Genomic DNA, 19431 nt, shown 5'->3' with positions numbered 1-19431 from the left:
AGATTAGTATCTGTTCTTCTTCCTCGCCTGAAAGAATGTTCTTGGCGTGGTGCTCGCGGGTCGCGAAAGACGCGATACTTATGGTTTAATTAGTGCCTCTGTGTACGAAAAGAGGGATTTTCCGGTTATTTTACTCATCTGTGTGGTGGAATCAGGTTTGGATTAGTCCGGAGGGGGAAGAAACATCGTAGATTGAACTCTGTTGAAGAGAGTCTGGTGGAGATGGCTTCGGAAATGGTGAAGGCGGCGACGAGCGAGAAGCTCAAGGAGATGGACTGGGCCAAGAACATCGAAATCTGCGAGCTCGTCGCTCAGGATCCGGGGTAATCTTGCCGTTCCCTTGCAGAATACCCCCTTGTTACGAAATCTTCAGTCATGCGTGTAGCATTGCAACTTCTTGCCAGTTCAAAGATTTAGTTTATGATTTTGCAACATATATTATATTATCTCCCTGTTCTCTTAAAAATATATTTTTTATCCCCGTATTTTCTTGAGTGAACGGTGAATCGATCTGAAGGAGCGATTGGTTCTTCTTGGCATGCTGATTTTTTTTAGGCATCCATGGCTCTTAGGCTGCCATTTGGAATGACGGCGTTTGTTTCCTCGAATGATCCATTTTTCTCTCCCTGTTACTGTCACCAGGAAAGCGAAGGATGTGATCAAATCTATAAAGAAGTGTATAGGAAGCAGGAGCAAGAATGCTCAACTTTATGCTGTCATGGTGAGTTATATGTGCCGAATTAGTCTCTTTGTGGCTTGGTTCTTCGACTGCGGTGTTTGGGGTTATAGATTAGTCAGATGAACCTCTTAGTACTTCTTAATAAATATCTGGGACATGTAAGAAGAAAGTGATTATCTGCGCCTCTGCTATTGCAAAACAAAACTCAGCAAATTTGGTTTGGTCCAAACCAGCCTCCCTGGTGCCCTGATCACTGCTTTTTTATAAAAGAGAACACAGAGGTGCCTAATATGCTTTTGTCTGTGCGGCAATTGTGTGATGTTAATATATTTTTTCTCTCACTGTAACTAAATAACCTGTCATATCCCAAGAGAAAATTAGTAAATCCATTTTCATTTATAATCAACATCCATTTGCGGTGCTATTTCTTCCAGCTGTTGGAGATGCTCATGAATAACTGTGGAGAGCCTATCCACAAGCAGGTCATTGATAATGGGCTTCTTCCGATACTTGTCAAAATAGTGAAGAAAAAGGTGACTTCTTTTTCGCTTATTGTTGGAGGACAGTTGTGTACCTTTACTAACTGATGTTGACATAACAAATACCCTTTGTTTCAGACGGAATTGCCAGTTCGGGAAAAGATATTTCTTTTGTTAGATGCGACCCAAACATCCCTTGGTGGAGCTAAAGGAAAGTTCCCCCAGTACTATGAGGCATATTATGAATTAGTGGTAGGTTAAAAAATATTTTCTATCTTGATTTCCTTTCTTTCTTCCATGTACTGCAACAAAATTGGATCGTGCAGAGTAGTATAAGGAATTTCATTACTGTAATATTTTCCCTGGACCGAGAGAAATACATGTGCTTATGAGGCATACTATTATTAACTTTTGAGTCCTTAAGTATGCTGCAGAGTAGCTACTCTTTTTGGTATATAGCTGATATATGTTTTCATGTTCTTAGTCTGCTGGTGTGAAGTTTATGAATCGTCCAAATGTTGTCATTACACAAGTACACAATCCTGTGCCAGAAGCAATAATAGAACCGAATAAGGACAATCTATCTAGCAGATCGAATGGTGTTCAACAGGAAGCTAACGTGCAGCCTGTTTCTGACACGAGGTATTTATGGGGTTGATAGTAATCATTTCATTCTGCAACCTGTATCCCACTTTTGAATATGTGTTAATTTTGTTTTGTGCTAGTATCTTAGTTTGATACATTTTTAATATTCTAATGAAGCTAACATGTTGTCATTCCAGTCTCTATGCTCAAAAAACCGTGACTAAACCTTTCATGCCTGAATAACTGATTATTTTTATTCCTAGTATAAACATGTCTCCTTCTGATGATAATTATAAGCATGTAAGTGCCATTGACACCATTCTCACCATCCTGTGTCATTTTAGCAAAAGCAGATTTTACTGTTCATGTATTGTTCTTCTGGTTATTGTATATGTTGTTACTCAATGGTTTCAATTAGGACTAAGGACATGTAAGCACTTGGGTGTCAAGGTGTGTTTGATGGCTGTTGCATTTCTGACTTGAGAAATCCATTTCTATCACTCAACTAAACCAGTTAGTTCTATTTGAGGTGCCACCTGTGTTTCGGCTGAGCTATCGTTGTTGACATTGCATGGTAGGAGCAAGTAACATGCTGTTTGACTATTCGTAGTTATGAGTAGCGCCCATATGGAGCAGCAAGGATCAGTGTTGCAAATATCAGCCAGTTAATCGGCATCTCTGTCAGTTAATCGCTACTAGGTGGGTCACCGAATAGCCGATTAACTGATTTTTTGGCCGATTTACCTATTTATCCCTACCCAGCACCCGACTGATATGGCACCAGTTAGCTATATCCTGAACATTGACAAGGACAAAAACACATGTTTCAACACGATATTATTCCAGATTTAGTAGCAGGAATACTTAGGGAGCAAGTACCAGTATGTACGGTCCTCTGTTACTTATTGACAAGATAATTCCTGTGATGTGACAAATATATTGTTTCCTGTGTTGATTATCTAATTGCCTTCTGGACCATCAGTTGTTCTGACAGTGCACTTTTCTGTGTTTCAGTATAATTCGGAAAGCATCTAGTGTCATGGAAGTTCTAAGGGATGTACTAAATTCCATGGATCCTAGACATCCTGAGGTATATATTAACCATTACTTACATCCTCAACTGTAGGGCTGATACTGCAGCAGTTATTTTCTTCTGGGGAAATAATTTTGGTGGAATGCACTATGTTTCTTTTTGTAAAGATAAACCTACTGCGAACTCTTGCATCAGAGTTTTCTGTTCTGTAGGGAGCAACAGATGAGTTTGTGTTGGATCTTGTAGAGCAATGTACTTTTCAAAAGCAACGAATAATGCATCTGGTTATGACATCAAGGTAAGGGTTCAATTTTTGGTGCTGCTTGTCCGTTTTCCCTGCTTCTTTCTATGCAAGTGTGGACATTTCCTTTTTGAGTTTGCTCCTTCAGTATACTGTCATTGCATTGATGTGTTCAATGTTATAACTACTTGCTAGGGATGAAGCGGTGGTATCGCAATGTATAGAATTGAATGAGGAGCTGCAGAAGGTTCTTGTACGGCACGATACACTACTTTCAGTTCACCCAACTACGACGACAGTGCCATCTAATCTCAAGGAGGACGAGGAGGAAGAAGATGCTGAAAGTCTATACCGGAGGTATGATCTATCACTCTATCCCTTCATTGGTTGAAGTCGGGCCTTCTTACCAAATTTCCTGTCACTGGAACAGACTGCGGAAGGGGAAGGCTTTATCGCAAGACCACATAGACGAGTCCGTGCCATCGTTTCGATCTATACCCGAGGAGAAGATGCGCCGCGCGCTCACCATTCAGCCGCCTCTCCCTGACAGGAAACCCACTGCACTGAACATCCGCTCACCAGACCACCCGGAGGCGAGGCCTGACCCTGCTGTCTTGATTCCACCGCCACCCGCCAAGCACGCTGAGAGGGAGAGGTTCTTCCGTGAGAAGAGCATGGACGGCGGTGTCAACCTGCCTGGCCACCTCAGGGGCCTTTCATTGCAGAGCAGCCGGGACGGCAGCAGCTCGTGCAGCGGCAGCACGGATTACGGCGACTGAGGGGGCAGGCAGTGATTGGTATATACAGTTCATTTTTTTGCTCTTTATTAATATGGATGATCCTCTTGATGCTTGCCTGGCGGGAGAGATACAATGATCTGTTCGGAGAGGGGGAGGCCGCCTTGGCCTCGGCCTTCCTAGTTCCTACTGACACCCCTGTACACAGACTTGGTTGGCTTGATAATTCTTTTCCAGTTTCTTGCTTGTCCTCAGCTGACTGACATTGTTGTAGACAATTGGTCGGTGTTGTGCTGTCAGTTAGTCACTTATCAGTATTATAGTTAATCTGTTTTAGGCGAGAGATACTTTCATGGGTAACAAGTGGAGTTAGGGAGTGATCCACCATTCCATGAGATTTGCACTTGCCTCTGATTTTGGATGCTTTGTTCTTTTGAGTTTTCTGTATCAGCAGTACTTTGTGTCGGAGGCTTGGCGTGCTCTCCACTGCTCAGATGCCTTTAGTCGGCGGTCAATGGAGCGGGTCATGTCCACTGGAAAAGGCTACGCGCGTGAGCAATTGAGCATGTTGGAGGCTAAATTTCGTGTTTTGACCTTTTTCTGAAACTTGTTCGAGATCTGACCTTAGTTTGTAAAAAATTCAGGATCTTACCCTTTTCTTACTGCCAGGGACCTCGACGGTACGCTGTTATAGCCTACCGCCAAGGTTCTTGGCGGTAGGGTTGCACGTTCTATCACAAATTGCGGTAGGGTTGCACGTAGAACACAGTGCATACTCGCACCTATTGTTGGACACCTTGGCGGTAGTGTTACACATGCTATCGCCAGCCAAACACATCTTGGCAGTAGGGTTGCATAGGCTACCGCCAGCTTGTTTGGCGGTAGGGATGTCTCCTACCGCCAAGGTCCTTGGCGGTAGGCTGTTACACCCTACTGCCAGGGATCCTGGTGGTAGTAAAAGGGCCAGATCCCGAAATTTTTACGAACTAGGGTCAGATCTCGAACAAGTTTCAGAAAAGGGTCAAAACACGAAATTTTGCCCATGTTCGATCTCTATTGCTCCTACCTTGCCACTCATGGATCATGTTCACATCGTTTCTTACACATTCTTGTATCAGAGTTAGATTTTTTGTTAGGCCAACTCCAACGAACGTCCGTTTTGTCCAGATTATGACCGTTTGCGGTCGTCCGCCTGTTGGTACGCCCAACTGGCTGTCGCATCTCAATTTTTTTTCCGCATTTGGACTTTGAATTTAAACCAAAAAATATTAAAGATAATTTAAAAAGACATATATTGCATTAACTTAAACGTCCATGTGAACAAAGTCACGGTCGAAATACGGAAAATAAACCTGAAATAAAAAGAAAACAATGGAAATAAACTTGAAATTAAAAAAAAGAAACCCTAGATCGGGTCGTCCGTCACCGCCGTGCTGTCCGTCTTCAATCGCAGCCGTCCTCCTCCTCCTCATCCATGGTGAGGTCGATGTACATGGTGGATGCCATAGGTAGGGTCGTTGTCCAACCATGGTGAGGTCGATGTACGTGGTGGTTGCCATAGGTTGGTTGGTGGCCCCGTCGGTGGCTGCCGAAGTGGGGTGGGCGGCGCCTACTCTGGCTGTGGCAGGGCCGGTAGCCCTGGCTCGACGGTCGCCCATGAGGACAACAATGATGGTGGGCTGCATGGCACCGTGGATGTCCACGTCCATGACTGCCCCACCAACGCCGGGTTCCAGGTCACGATGGGAGGCTCCTCCATCACCTCCCCCTTGACCTCCAGCTTTGGTACGACGACGTTGTCGGTGGTCGATAGGGCCATCATGAAGTCGAGGCCCTCCCACTGGGCGCGGTCGTGCCCCGCACAGAGTCCACGAGCACCCTCCTCACCACCTCCTCCTCCTCGACGGACATGGTGGGAGGTAGTGGTGACGGGGACGGCGAGGGGGAGGGCATGGGAGAGCGCGCGTGAACCCGCGCACGGCCGCGTGATCGGAGCGGGCTGGGAGCATGCGCGCAGCAAGCAGAGTGCGCTCGTGGTGGGCTCGGAGCACGACCGGCAAAATAGGTTTGCTGACGCAGACCGTGCTCGTACCGGAACCAAGTGTCCCACATGGGGGAATCCACGGCGTACATGGAGCTGTTGAGGAGATACGGAGGAAGGCGTGTGCGGCGGCGGTTGATCTCCACCAAGCGGGTGCGGCCACTCACCGGGACTGGTGGCACGGGCACCCCATCTGGGCTTACGTGCTAGTTGTTCGGGGGATGCACGTCGCTCCACTGCCTGTCTCTCAATAGCGCTGGGAGATCTCCACCTTGATATATGGCCACGCGCGAAGGGGCCGCCGGCGGGGAGATGGAGAAGGCGGGCGGCCAGGGGGAGTGGGCCGCGACGCTCCCCGATGACGTGGAGGATGAACAAGCCTCATGGTCATGCTTCCCCTTCTTGCCGAGGATCCACTTCCACATCCCCATGGCGAGAGGAGGCGACGGCGAGGGTGGAGCGGCGGCCGGAGCTAGGGTTTGGTTGTCGAGGCTCGAGGAGGCAGTGGTGGATGGAAGTGGAAGTGCGTTGACCGGTCCACGACTTCCATATTAAAAAGGACGGGTGGGGACAGCTAGGCGGCTAACTTGCGGGCCTCGTCGAGCGTGCAGATTGAATGGGACCAATGGAAAACAGTTGGACAGTCGATAGGCGGGCCTGGGGCAGACGAGGAGACAACACGCGTGCGTCCGTCCAGTGTCCGTCTGGATGCAAATCCGTCCCAAATTTGCGCTGGATTTGGGTCGAGCCGGACACGAGCCAGATAGTTTTTGCGGTTGCGGTCGCGCGTTGGGCCGTGGATTATGTTCGGTTCGACCCAAACGGATTGGTGCGGACCAAATACGGTCGTGTGTTGGAGTTGGCCTTACATATTGGATTGGAGATGGTATTGACAAAGATCACCCACGAAGGATAGACACAATCACAAAGATAGTACCACCATGTTGTACTCATTCCCAATAACATTCTTGGCTCATATTAAAGTTAGTTTTTTCTGTTACATATTGGATCGGAGATGGCATTGAAAAAGGCCAACTAAGGATAGACACAATCACAAAGATAGTACCACCATGTTCTATTCATCCCCAATAACGGTATAGTTACATGCAGAGGCTTTGCCTCCACACAACCTTGTAAATAATTGAGACCACTTCAGTACATTGATGTCATTGTGAGACCTGACATGCCAAACAAATAGTGCCAAATCTAGAGTTCTTTTTTTATGATGGCCCTAATATTTCCCTTATTGAGCATATGGGAAGTCCTTTCATTTTCAGTGCATGCAATCAAGGGATCCGAACATACCTGGAGACCATCTTGATTCTCCAAGTGCCATGAGCTTTGCTATGTCTTCGACATTTAGTTCTCACTACTTCGTTCTAAACACGTTGACCACTGCAAATAGCAAATATCACCATGGCTTCGAGGCATGTGCTCTCAGACATCTAGAGGTACTAATCCCGCTGGTTTGTGGCTATGCCATACACAAGCATCATTAGAGCATACGTGCACTTCCGAAGGCCAGAGAACCTAATGGGGCCAAAGACACCCCTTTCAGCTTTTAGTAATCATCATAGGCCCTAACACCTTGCTTGATGCCCAAGAATCGTTGCATCGACGTCGAAAATAGGGGTCAAGTAGCGCATCAGGGGTAAAGTAGTCCTTGTAGAGATCAACACGCCCCGTGATACTATTGGGAAACGTAGCATGCAATTTCAAAAAAATTCCTACGCTCACGCAAGATCTATCAAGGAGATGCATAGCAACGAGAGGGGGAGAGTGCGTCTACGTACCCCTGTAGACCGAAAGCGGAAGCGTTTGACAACGTGGTTGATGTAGTTGAACTTCTTCTCGTTCCGACTGATCAAGCACCGAACGTACGGCACCTCCGAGTTCTGCACACGTTCAGCTCGATGACGTCCCTCGAACTCTTGATCCAGCAAAGTGTCGAGGAAGTAGATGAGTTCCGTCAGCACGACGGCGTGATGACGGTGATGGTGAAGTGATCCGCGCGGGGCTTCGCCTAAGCACTATGAGAATATGACCGAGGGTGTAAACTGTGGAGGGGGGCGCCGCACACGGCTAGGAATCAATGTTGTGTGTTCTAGCGGTGCCCCTCCCCCCACATATATATAGGTGGGAGAGGGAGGGGAGTATCAAGGGGCACCCCAAGTAGGAGGAAGTAGGAGGAATCCTACTTGGGTGCCTCCCCAAATTCGGCCTCCCCCCTTCCATAAGTACCGGAGGGGGAAGGAAAGAGGAGGGAGGAGGGAAGGAGGGGGAGGGGGCGAATCCCTCCCCTTCCTTCTCTCTTCCCCTCCTTCCTTTCCTCAGGTGCGGCCCATATGGGGGCACAACAGCCCCTGATGGCTGCTGCATTTCCCCTCTTGGCCCATTAGGCCCATATCTTTTGCCGGGGGTACCCGGAACCTCTTCCGGTGACCCGATATGTACCCGGCAACCCCCGGAACACTTCCGGTGTCCGAATACTATTCGTCCTATATATCAATATTTACCTCTCGACCATTTCAAGACTCCTCGTCATGTCCATGATCTTATCCGGGACTCCAAACAACATTCGGTCACCAAATCACATAACTCATATAATACAAAATCGTCATCAAACGTTAAGCGTGCGGACCCTACGGGTTCGAGAACTATGTAGACATGACCGAGACACCTCTCCGGTCAATAACCAATAGCAGAACCTGGATGCTCATATTAGCTCCTACATATTCTACGAAGATCTTTATCCGTCAAACCGTATTGACAACATACGTTATTCCCTTTGTCATCGGTATGTTACTTGCCCGAGATTCGATCGTCGGTATCTTCATACCTAGTTCAATCTCGTTACCGGCAAGTATCTTTACTTGTTCCATAATACATCATCTTGCAACTAACTCATTAGCCACTTTGCTTGAAAGGCTTCTTATGATGTGTATTACCGAGAGAGCCCAGAGATACCTCTCCGATACTCGGAGTGACAAATCCTAATCTCGGTCTATGCCAACCCAACAAACACCTTCGGAGATACCTGTAGAGCATCTTTATAATCACCCAGTTACGTTGTGACGTTTGATAGCACACAAGGCATTCCTCCAGTATCCGGGAGTTCCATAATCTCATAGTCGAAGGAATATGTATTTGACATGAAGAAAGCAATAGCAATAAAACTGAATGATCATTATGCTAAGCTAACGGATGGGTCTTGTCCATCACATCATTCTCCTAACGATGTGATCCCATTCATCAAATGACAACACATGTCTATGGTTAGGAAACTTAACCATCTTTGATTAACAAGCTAGTCTAGTAGAGGCTTACTAGGGACACGATGTTTTGTCTATGTATCCACACATGTATCAAGTTTCTAGTTAATACAATTCTAGCATGAATAATAAACATTTATCATGATATAAGGAAATATAAAATAACAACTTTATTATTACCTCTAGGGCATATTTCCTTCAGTCTCCCACTTGCACTAGAGTCAATAATCTAGTTCGCATCGCCATGTTATTTAACACCAATAGTTCACATCACCATGTGATTAACACCAAAAGGGTTTACTAGAGTTAGTAATCTGGTTCACATCGCCATGTGATTAACACCAAAAGAGTACCAAGGTGTGATCATGTTTTGCTTGTGAGAGAGGTTTAGTCAACAGGTCTGCCACATTTAGATCAATATGTATTTTGCAAATTTCTATGTCTACAATGCTCTGCATGGAGCTACTCTAGCTAATTGCTCCCACGTCCAATATGCATCTAGATTGAGACTTAGAGTCATCTAGATCAGTGTCAAAGCTTGCATAGACGTAACTCTTTACGACGAACTCTTTCACCTCCATAACTGAGAAACATTTCCTTAGTCCTCTTTAAGGTAACCAAGGATAATTTTGATCGATGTCCAGTGATCTGTTCCTGGATCACTATTGTACCCCCTTGCAAAACTCATGGCAAGGTACACAATAGGTCTGGTACACAACATGGCATACTTTATAAAACCTATGGCTGAGGCATAGGGAATGACTTTTCATTCTCTCTTTATCTTCTGCCGTGGTCGGGTTTTGAGTCTTTACTCAACTTCACACCTTACAATATAGGCAAGAACTCCTTCTTTGACTAATCCATTTTGAACTCCTTCAAAATCTTGTCAAGTTATGTACTCATTAAAAGTCTTATCAAGCGTCTTGATCTATCTCTATAGATCTTGATGCCTAATATGTAAGCAGCTTCACCGAGGTCTTTCTTTGAAAACTCCTTTCAAAGACTCCTTTATGCTTTCCAGAAAATTCTACATCATTTCCGATCAACAATATGTCATTCACATATACTTATTAGAAAGGCTGTAGTGCTCCCACTCACCTTTTTGTAAATACAGGCTTCACCGCAAGTCTGTATAAAACTATATGCTTTGATCAACTCATCAAAGCGTATATTCCAACTCTCAGATGCTTGCACCAGTCCATAGATGGATCGCTGGAGCTTGCACACTTTGTTAGCACCTTTAATATTGACAAAACCTTCTGGTTGCATCATATACAACTCTTCTTTAATAAATCCAGATTTCATAAAATGCGGCAATTGCTAACATGATTCGAACAGACTTAAGCATCAATACGAGTGAGAAAACCTCATCGTAGTCAACACCTTGAACTTGTCAAAAACCTTTTTCGACAATTCGAGCTTTGTAGATAGTAACACTACCATCAGCGTCCGTCTTCCTCTTGAAGATCCATTATTCTCAATGGCTTGCCGATCATCGGGCAAGTCCACCAAAGTCCACACTTTGTTCTTGTATATGGATCCTATCTCAGATTTCATGGCCTCAAGCCATTTATCGGAATCTGGGCTCATCATAACTTCTTCATAGTTCGTAGGTTCGTCATGGTCTAGTAACATGACTTCCAGAACAGGATTACCGTACCACTCTGGCGCAGAACGTGCTCTGGTTGACCTACGAGGTTCGGTAGTAACTTGATCTGAAGTTTCATGATCATTATCATTAACTTCCTCTCTAGTTGGTCTAGGCATCACGAGAACGGTTTTCTGTGATGAGCTACTCTCCAATTCGAGAGAAGGTACAATTACCTCATCAAGTTCTACTTTCCTCCCACTCACTTCTTTCGAGAGAAACTCCTTCTCTAGTAAGGACCAATTCTTAGCAACAAAGATCTTGCCTTTGGATCCGTGGTAGAAGTTGTACCCAATAGTTTCTTTTGGGTATCCTATGAAGATGCACTTCTTCAATTTGGGTTCGAGCTTATCAGGCTGAAGCTTTTTCACATAAGCATCACAACCCCAAACTTTAAGAAACGACAGCTTAGGTTTCTTGCCAAACCACAGTTCATACGGTGTCGTCCCAACGGATTTAGACGGTGCCCTATTTAATGTGAATGCAGCTGTCTCTAATGCATAACCCCAAAACGATAGTGGTAAATCGGTAATAGACATCATAGAACGCAACATATTTAATAAAGTACGATTACGACGTTCGGACACACCATAACGCTGTGGTGTTCCAGGTGGCGTGAGTTGTGAAACTATTCCACATTGTTTTAAATGAAGGCCAAATCGTAACTCAAATATCCGCCTCTGCGATCAGATCGTAGAAACTTTATTTTCTTGTTACGATGATTCTCTAATTCACTCTGAAATTCTTTGAACTTTTCAAATGTTTCAGACTTGTGTTTCATCAAGTAGATATACCCATATCTGCTCAAATCATATGTGAAGGTCAGAAAATAACGATACCCGCCGCGAGCTTCAACACTCATCGGACCGCATACATCGGTATGTATTATTTCCAATAAGTCATTAGCTCGCTCCATTGTTCCGGAGAACGGAGTTTTAGTCATCTTGCCCATGAGGCATGGTTCGCAAGTATCAAATGATTCATAATCAAGTGATTCCAAAAGCCCATCTTCATGCGCTTTACACCAATATGACCTAATCGGCAGTGCCACAAATATGTTGCACTATCATTATCAACTTTGCATCTTTTGGCATCAATATTATGAATATGTGTATCAGTATGATCGAGATTTAGTAAACCATTTACATTGGGTGTATGACCATAGAGGGTTTTATTCATGTAAACATAACAACTATTATTCTCCGACTTAAATGAATAACCGTATCGCAATAAACATGATCCAATCATATTCATGCTCAACGCAAACACCAAATAACATTTATTTAAGGTTCAATACTAATCCCGAAGATAGAGTGATTGTGCGATGGTGATCGTATCAACCTTGGATACAATTCCAACACACATCGTCACCTCACCCTTAACTAGTCTTTGTTTATTCTGTAACTCCTGTTTCGAGTTACTAATCTTAGCAACTGAACCGGTATAGATTACCCAGGAGTTACTACGAACACTAGTAAGGTACACATCAATAACCTGTATTTCAAAATATACCTTTGTTCACTTTGCCATCCTTCTTATCCGCCAAATGTTTGGGGCAGTTCCGCTTCTAGTGACCATTTCCTTTGCAGTAGAAGCACCCAGTTTCAGGCTTGGGTCCAGCTTTGGGCTTCTTCACGGGAGTGGCTACTTGCTTGCCATTCTTCTTGAAGTTCCCTTTCTTTCCCTTTGCCCTTTTCTTGAAACTAGTGATCTTGTTAACCATCAACACTTGATGCTCTTTCTTGATTTCTACCTTCGTCGATTTCAGTATCACGAAGAGCTCGGGAATTGTTTTTGTCATCCCTTGCATATTATAGTTCATCATGAAGTTCTAGTAACTTGGTGATAGTGACTAGAGAATTCTGTCAATCACTATCTTATCTGGAAGATTAACTCCCACTTGATTCAAGCGATTGTAGTACTCAGACTCTGAGCACATGCTCACTGGTTGACCTATTCTCCTCCATCTTTTAGGCAAAGTACTTGTCAGAGGTCTCATACCTCTTGACTCGGCCATGAGTCTGAAATACCAATTTCTGCTCTTGGAACATCTCATATGCTCCGTGGCGTTTCAAAACATTTTGAAGTCCCGGTTTTAAGCCGTAAAGGATGGTGCACTAAACTATCAAGTAGTCATCATACCGAGCTTGCCAAACGTTCATAACGTCTGCATCTGCTCCTGCAATAGGTTTGTCACCTAGCGGTGCATCAAGGACATAATTTTTCTGTGCAGCAATGAGGATAATCCTCAGATCACGGACCAAGTCCGCGTCATTGCTACTATCATCTTTCAACTTATTTTTCTCTAGGAACATATCAAAAATAAACGGGGAGCTACATCGCAAGCTATTGATCTACAACATAGATATGCAAAAACTATCAGGACTAAGTTCGTGATAAATTAAGTTCAATTAATCATATTACTTAAGAACTCCCACTTAGATTAACATCCCTCAAGTCATCTAAATGATACGTGATCCAAATCAACTAAATCATGTCCTATCATCACGTGAGATGGAGTAGTCATCAGTGGCGAACATCTCTATGTTGATCATATCTACTATATGATTCACGTTCGACCTTTTGGTCTCCAGTGTTCCGAGGCCATGTCTGTACATGCCAGGCTCGTCAAGTTTGACCCGAGTATTCTGCATGTGCAAAACTGTCTTGCACCCATTGTATGTGAACGTAGAGCCTATCACACCCGATCATCACGTGGTGTCTCCGCACGACAAACTGTCGCAACGGTGCATACTCAGGGAGAATACTTATACCTTGAAATTTTAGTAAGGGGTCATCTTATAATGCTACCGCCGTACTAAGCAAAATAAGATGCATAAAGATAAACATCACATGCAATCAAAATATGTAACATGATATGGCCATCGTCATCTTGTGCCTTTGATCTCCATCTCCAAAGCACCGTCATGATCTCTATCGTCACCGGCTTGACACCTTGATCTCCATCATAGTGTCGTGGTCGTCTCGCCAACTATTGCTTCTACAACTATCGCTAACGCATAGTGATAAAATAAAGCAATTACATGGCGTTTGCATTTCATACAATAAAGTGACAACCATAAAGCTCCTGCCAGTTGCCGATATCTTTTAAAAAACATGATCATCTCATACAGCAACGTATATCTCATCATGTCTTGACCATATCACATCACAACATGCCCTGCAAAAACAAGTTAGACGTCCTCTACTTTGTTGTTGCAAGTTTTACGTGGCTGTTACGGGCTTCTAGCAAGAACCGTTCTTACCTACGGATCAAAACCACAACAGTGATTTATCAAGTTTGCTGTTTTAACCTTCAACAAGGACCGGCCGCAGTCAAATTTGATTCAACTAAAGTTGGAGAAACAGACACCCGCCAGCCACCTTTGTGCAAAACTAGTTGCATGTCTGTCGGTGGAACCGGTCTCATGAACGTGGTCATGTAAGGTTGGTCCGGCCGCTTCATCCAACAATACCGTCGAATCAATATAAGACATTGGTGGTAAGTAGTATGACGATCACCGCCCACAACTCTTTGTGTTTCTACTCGTGCATATCATCTACTCATAGACCTGCACTACTGCAGGATGGTCCAAACGCGACACTACGATCAGAGAACCTTCGACGAAACTATGTGCGATGCCATAATCGCAAACGGTGGTGTAAAAACCGTCAAAAAGGTGCAAAACATTTGCGATGACATATGCATCAAACATGGTTCAGAATTTAGTTGCATGTGCGATGCATGGCATACGGTTCAGCTCAATAAACTGTTTGGATGAGGAGGAACAAAAGAAACGGGCAGCCAGATGAAGGCGTGTGCGATATACATCATACGCTTCACTGGGATGAACTATGTGTGATTAGGCAACACAATGGAAACGGTTCAACTGAACAAGATGTGTGTGATACGCGGCAAACAGGTCCGTAATCAGAAATGTGTGCGAAGACCAATAATAACACAGACGATTGCTGCTAATAAGCCGTGTGAATTGCTCTGTCTACAGTAGAATAACATGTATATATATAACTGAAATAAACATCAAATTACATAAGTGACTATACAGATCATTCGCACACACCTCAATAAACAATTGCATGCATTCTAAAGTAGGAGAAACAATCGTCTAGTCATCTACTTCTTGTGACGCTCCCGCCACTGCTATGTGGCTCGATCTCTCGTCTGGGTCAGGAAGAAGACAGTTCCTCATGTCAACGATCCGCCTGTACATCTCGTAGCTTGTGTACGCGTCCATGGCCGCATACTTGACATGTTGTTCATCCAGTCTCTCATGCCACACAATGTGACAGGCGTTCTTGTCCTTATTGCTCCCTTCCTTCATCTTCGCGTAGTAGGGGTCGATGATGGCTGAGGCGAGGTCAACCAGGGAGTTTAGTTTGTTTTTGTCGCTGCCCCAGACCTTGTAGTGGTGCTGGATGTTGACAAGATTCGGGCATTTCAAGTCCAAAACCTTGAGCGCTTTTAGATTGTTGGTGGTGTCCACCGTAGCGAAACTGTAGTCGGAGCTATTGATAAACCTAGAGAAACGCTTGCAAGGCCTTGTGGCAAGGTGGTAGTGGTAGACGAGGGCGTCATGTCGCACGCACAACTGGGCGACGACAACCTTCTGATCGTGCCCGGCACGACCGATGGTGTACTCGAGGTCGAAGCCGACCACTCGATATTTGTCCTCGTCAAGGAACTGCTCCATAGTTTGGATGGAGCTCTCCATCGAGACCAGATCGTTCGTGTACACCACCGAGAGGGCCTTCCCCCTCACATGGGTGTCCACTACGTGATGCATGGTGAACTGCCCGCTGTTGTCGTCGTCGGCCGCTGGGAGCGCCATTGGAGCCACGGGGAGCGCCATTGGAACCGCCGGATATCCTCTCTGTATGTGTCCTCGTGGGTGTGCTTATTGTGTCATGTGAGATGAGAGATGATGGTAAATGGCCGCAGGAATAAAAGGGGGCCGGGCGGCGTGGATTCTCAGCGCGTCCGCATGGCAGTTTTTGCAGCGGGTAACTACATCGTCCCGCCGCGCCCGGTGCAACCGCTTGCACACGAACGTGCGTGATCGTGCGCCGGCCCCAAACACTAGCAGCGCGCATGGAGGGACGAGGGCAGAGCACCCGGAGGGACGCGAGAGCAGAGCGCGCGCGGCGGGACGCGACAGAGCGCGCCGCGACCGCCTGAACCGCAAGCAACCACACGCATAGAGCAGTTGAACACGCAGGAAATTGTCGCCTACAAGCCGGCCGATAGTTGTGTCGCTGCTAGAGAGCGGCCGTGTGCTAACACCTCCGTCTAGTCTATAGCTCCTTTATATTCTGTGCCATACTTTACCCTCAAATTTAACCAACAAAATGTTAATGCATGTTTTAAAATTATATAACTGGAAACTATGTTCAAATACAAATCCAACTATATAACTTTGGCGACATGCATTCGTATTTTATTAGTTAAATCATACTTATAAACCAGGACCATGATATAGTAGGTAATTAAATCGCAAATGTTTTTTGTATTAACCGTATGTGTACGTGGCCTTACGTCCTCCTCTCGCACGTCTTGTCATCCCGCTGCCGCAGACGGCTTATAGCGCAAGCTTGCGCAGCGCGCGGGGGCGTTCTTTTGGCCAAGCGGTGGCGCCAATGAATCGTCGGTGAGCCCGTTCCCGCCCAACCTCGCAGGTTCCCACGCAAGCTTCCCGCCCGACTCGGTGAAATCCCCCAAAATCCCAATGCTTACCGGCCTGTTATAAAAACCCTCACGGCCGGCGAGTCCTGCGTCGCATTTTTCCCTCCCTCCCTGTAGCTTATCTTGTCTGTTTCTCCCACAATCGCCAATGGCACTGGTCCGTCGTCGTCGCTCAGCCACTCCGCCGTCATCAGAGGATAGCTCCAGCTCGGAGGCTACACCGCGGCGGTGGCGCAGTCCCCGATGTAGTGTAGTGTGCGTGGCGTCCCTGTTGGGTTTGCGCGGAACACCCACCACACGCTCCGCCGCCGCTGCCCGTCGGCAGCTGTTGCCGGCCGCCGTTGACGCCACACCACCATCGAAAGCCAGGGCCATCGCCCGCTCCGCCGCCGCGGCCTGAAGGCGGGAGGTGGCCGTCGTGGCCGCGACCCCACTGCCGGCCACTGTGGCCATCACCCGCTCCGCCACCGCGGCCCGAAGGTGGGAGGTGGTGGTCGTGGCTGCCACCCCGTCGTCGGCTGCCGTGTCCGCCAGCCCACCATCAACCGCTGGGGTCATCACCCGCTCCACCACCGCCGCCCGAAGGCGGGAGGTGGAGGTGGATGCCCGCAAATGCATCAGCGACCTTGCGCGCTACACCGAGTTCCTACGGGAGGAGGAGGAGCACCTCGTCGAGCACGCAAAGAGCCTTACCGCCGCCGTGGCCGCGGCACACGCCGCCTCAGAGGCGAGGAATCAGGAGATCTAAGAGGAGAACCACCACTTCGAGAGGGGTCGTCTGGAGCGGCAGAGGGCGTTCAAGGTGAGCGTCGCTGAAGCTGCAATGGCGGCAGGCACCGTATTGCGGTTGCCCAGCTCGTCGGTAGGCTCCTCCTCCTCCGCTTCTTACTGAGCGCACTCGGCAGAGGAGAGGCAGCCGGAACTAGTACAAAGCCCCTCCGCAGTAGTAGTAGTAGTATTTAGGGGCTATTTTGTTTAGTTCATCTGACTATAGATGTGGTGGAACTATACAACGTACTTAAAATTAGCTAGTATATATAGTTGAACTAGCTATTTCAGTACGTGGTTGGCAACAATTGGGGAAAAGTTTGGTCGGTTCAGCTGTCGGGTTGAACTGTTTGTATAAATTAAGAACGACTGCTTAATCTATGAATGAAATCTATGCTTAATTACTGAATTTTAGTTGCAAAAATTAGATACTGCTAGTGATTTCTAGCTTCATATTTTGACAAATCGCAGTGTTACAAGGATTGACAAATCTTACCAAATTGTTTGTACGTGGTTGCACACGGGTCATCCAAAACAACCGTTTGTGTTGAAGGGATGCACAAATACTGCGCTGCTCTCACTTTGCATACGAGTGTTCTATCTAAAACATTTGTGATCAAGAGCTGCAGAAATCCTGCTCGGCACATTTTCTCTTGGCTTCCTGGGAAAGCTGTCGGTTTGCATACAGGTGTTCTTACTGAAACGTTTGCGATGAGTGTTTTATATTTAAAAACTGAATTAAACTGCGGCTTGGGCGCCATTAATGGAGAGGACGCGAGCAAGGCGGGCGGCCATGGAAGTCAAAGGGCTCGCTTCCCAGTGAGCCTGTGCAGCGTACAGCTCGCACGCTTCCCGGTAAGCCTGCGCATTCGAGGACAGCTTGCATGCCTCTCGGTCAGCCTGCGCACCGAATGGCGCTCGCACGCCTCCCGTCCAGTCAAGGTCAAGCAGCTGTCCGCACGGCACCTCCTACAGCCATTAAAACCAAGACACATGGCATCACGTGAATGGTTAACAGAACGCACACCGTTTGAATTATAGAAACGTTTGAGATATTAAAATGGCAGCTGTTTTTTCAAAATGCCTTTGTTGGCTGTCATTATTCGAGTGCGCCTTCTCTCAAAACGGACACAAAAAATACCACAACATGTCGGGTGCCATTCAATGATAGCATGCCAAGTTTCATGAATTTCAGACGACTTTTGGATTTACTAGAATTTAAAAACCAGGCATCTCAATGTTTTGCCGCAATCAACGGTGCCCTCGTGTTTGAAATTCATTCCCATTTCTTGAATGGGACCTAAGCATGCACCCAAGGACACAGATTTGATTTTTCAACCACTTTATATGCACTGGAGCATGTGCATGTAGTTCAAATTTGAATTGTACACATAAATGCATTGAAAACTCTGTTAATGCATAAAAATGTCCAAACGAACACCAAAAAATCACAAAAATTGACACAACACTCCTGTTGTTCTATGTTGACACGAGAAAATTTTTGGAAGCAATAAGAGGCAATGGATATCGTTTCGTCCCCAAAGGTGGGACGTTCCCTACCGAAATCATCATGCTTGTTGTGAGAAGCTCTGGTTTGTGAGAAGCATATACCCAAACCTGCCCCAAATGGGACAAATTTTTTATCACGACATGTTGATGCCGCTCCATGATAGCATGCCAAGTTTCATGAATTTCAGACGAGTTTTGGATTTACTAGAATTTAAAAACCAGGCATCTCAATGTTTTGCCGCAATCAACGGTGCCCTCGTGTTTGAAATTCATTCCCATTTCTTGAATGGGACCTAAGCATGCACCCAAGGACACAGATTTGATTTTTCAACCACTTTATATGCACTGGAGCATGTGCATGTAGTTCAAATTTCACATAAATGCATTGAAAACTCTATTAATGCATAAAAATGTCCAAACGAACACCAAAAAATCACAAAAATTGACACAACACTCCTGTTGTTCTATGTTGACACGAGAAAATTTTTGGAAGCAATAAGAGGCAATCGATATCGTTTCGTCCCCAAAGGTGGGACGTTCTCTACCGAAACCATCATGCTTGTTGTGAGAAGCTCTGGTTTGTGAGAAGCATATACCCAAACCTGCCCCAAATGGGACAAATTTTTTATCACGGCATGTTGATGCCGCTCCATGATAGCATGCCAAGTTTCATGAATTTCAGACGAGTTTTGTACTTACTAGAATTTAAAAACCAGGCATCTCAATGTTTTGCCGCAA

At 45.9% G+C, this 19431-nt stretch overlaps 1 protein-coding gene across 1 annotated transcript in view; it reads left to right on the top strand.

The window, feature by feature from the left end:
- The window catches only part of LOC123165990 (TOM1-like protein 5), a 5893-nt gene extending 1749 nt beyond the window's left edge, over positions 1-4144 (top strand). Inside the window, exons 4-12 of the mRNA XM_044583752.1 lie at positions 156-323; positions 643-721; positions 1114-1212; positions 1297-1410; positions 1643-1800; positions 2758-2833; positions 2989-3074; positions 3213-3374; positions 3448-4144. Coding sequence (XP_044439687.1) covers positions 156-323; positions 643-721; positions 1114-1212; positions 1297-1410; positions 1643-1800; positions 2758-2833; positions 2989-3074; positions 3213-3374; positions 3448-3796 — 1291 coding nt within the window. The 3' untranslated portion in view covers positions 3797-4144. The remainder of the gene's footprint in view (positions 1-155; positions 324-642; positions 722-1113; positions 1213-1296; positions 1411-1642; positions 1801-2757; positions 2834-2988; positions 3075-3212; positions 3375-3447) is intronic.
- The last annotated feature ends 15287 nt before the right edge of the window (positions 4145-19431 follow it).

Source organism: Triticum aestivum, chromosome 7D, assembly GCF_018294505.1.
Source record: "Triticum aestivum cultivar Chinese Spring chromosome 7D, IWGSC CS RefSeq v2.1, whole genome shotgun sequence".
In the NCBI taxonomy this organism is placed as follows: domain Eukaryota; kingdom Viridiplantae; phylum Streptophyta; class Magnoliopsida; order Poales; family Poaceae; genus Triticum; species Triticum aestivum.
The sequence above is the reverse complement of the archived record's forward strand: the minus strand, read 5'-3'. Positions and strand labels throughout refer to the sequence as shown.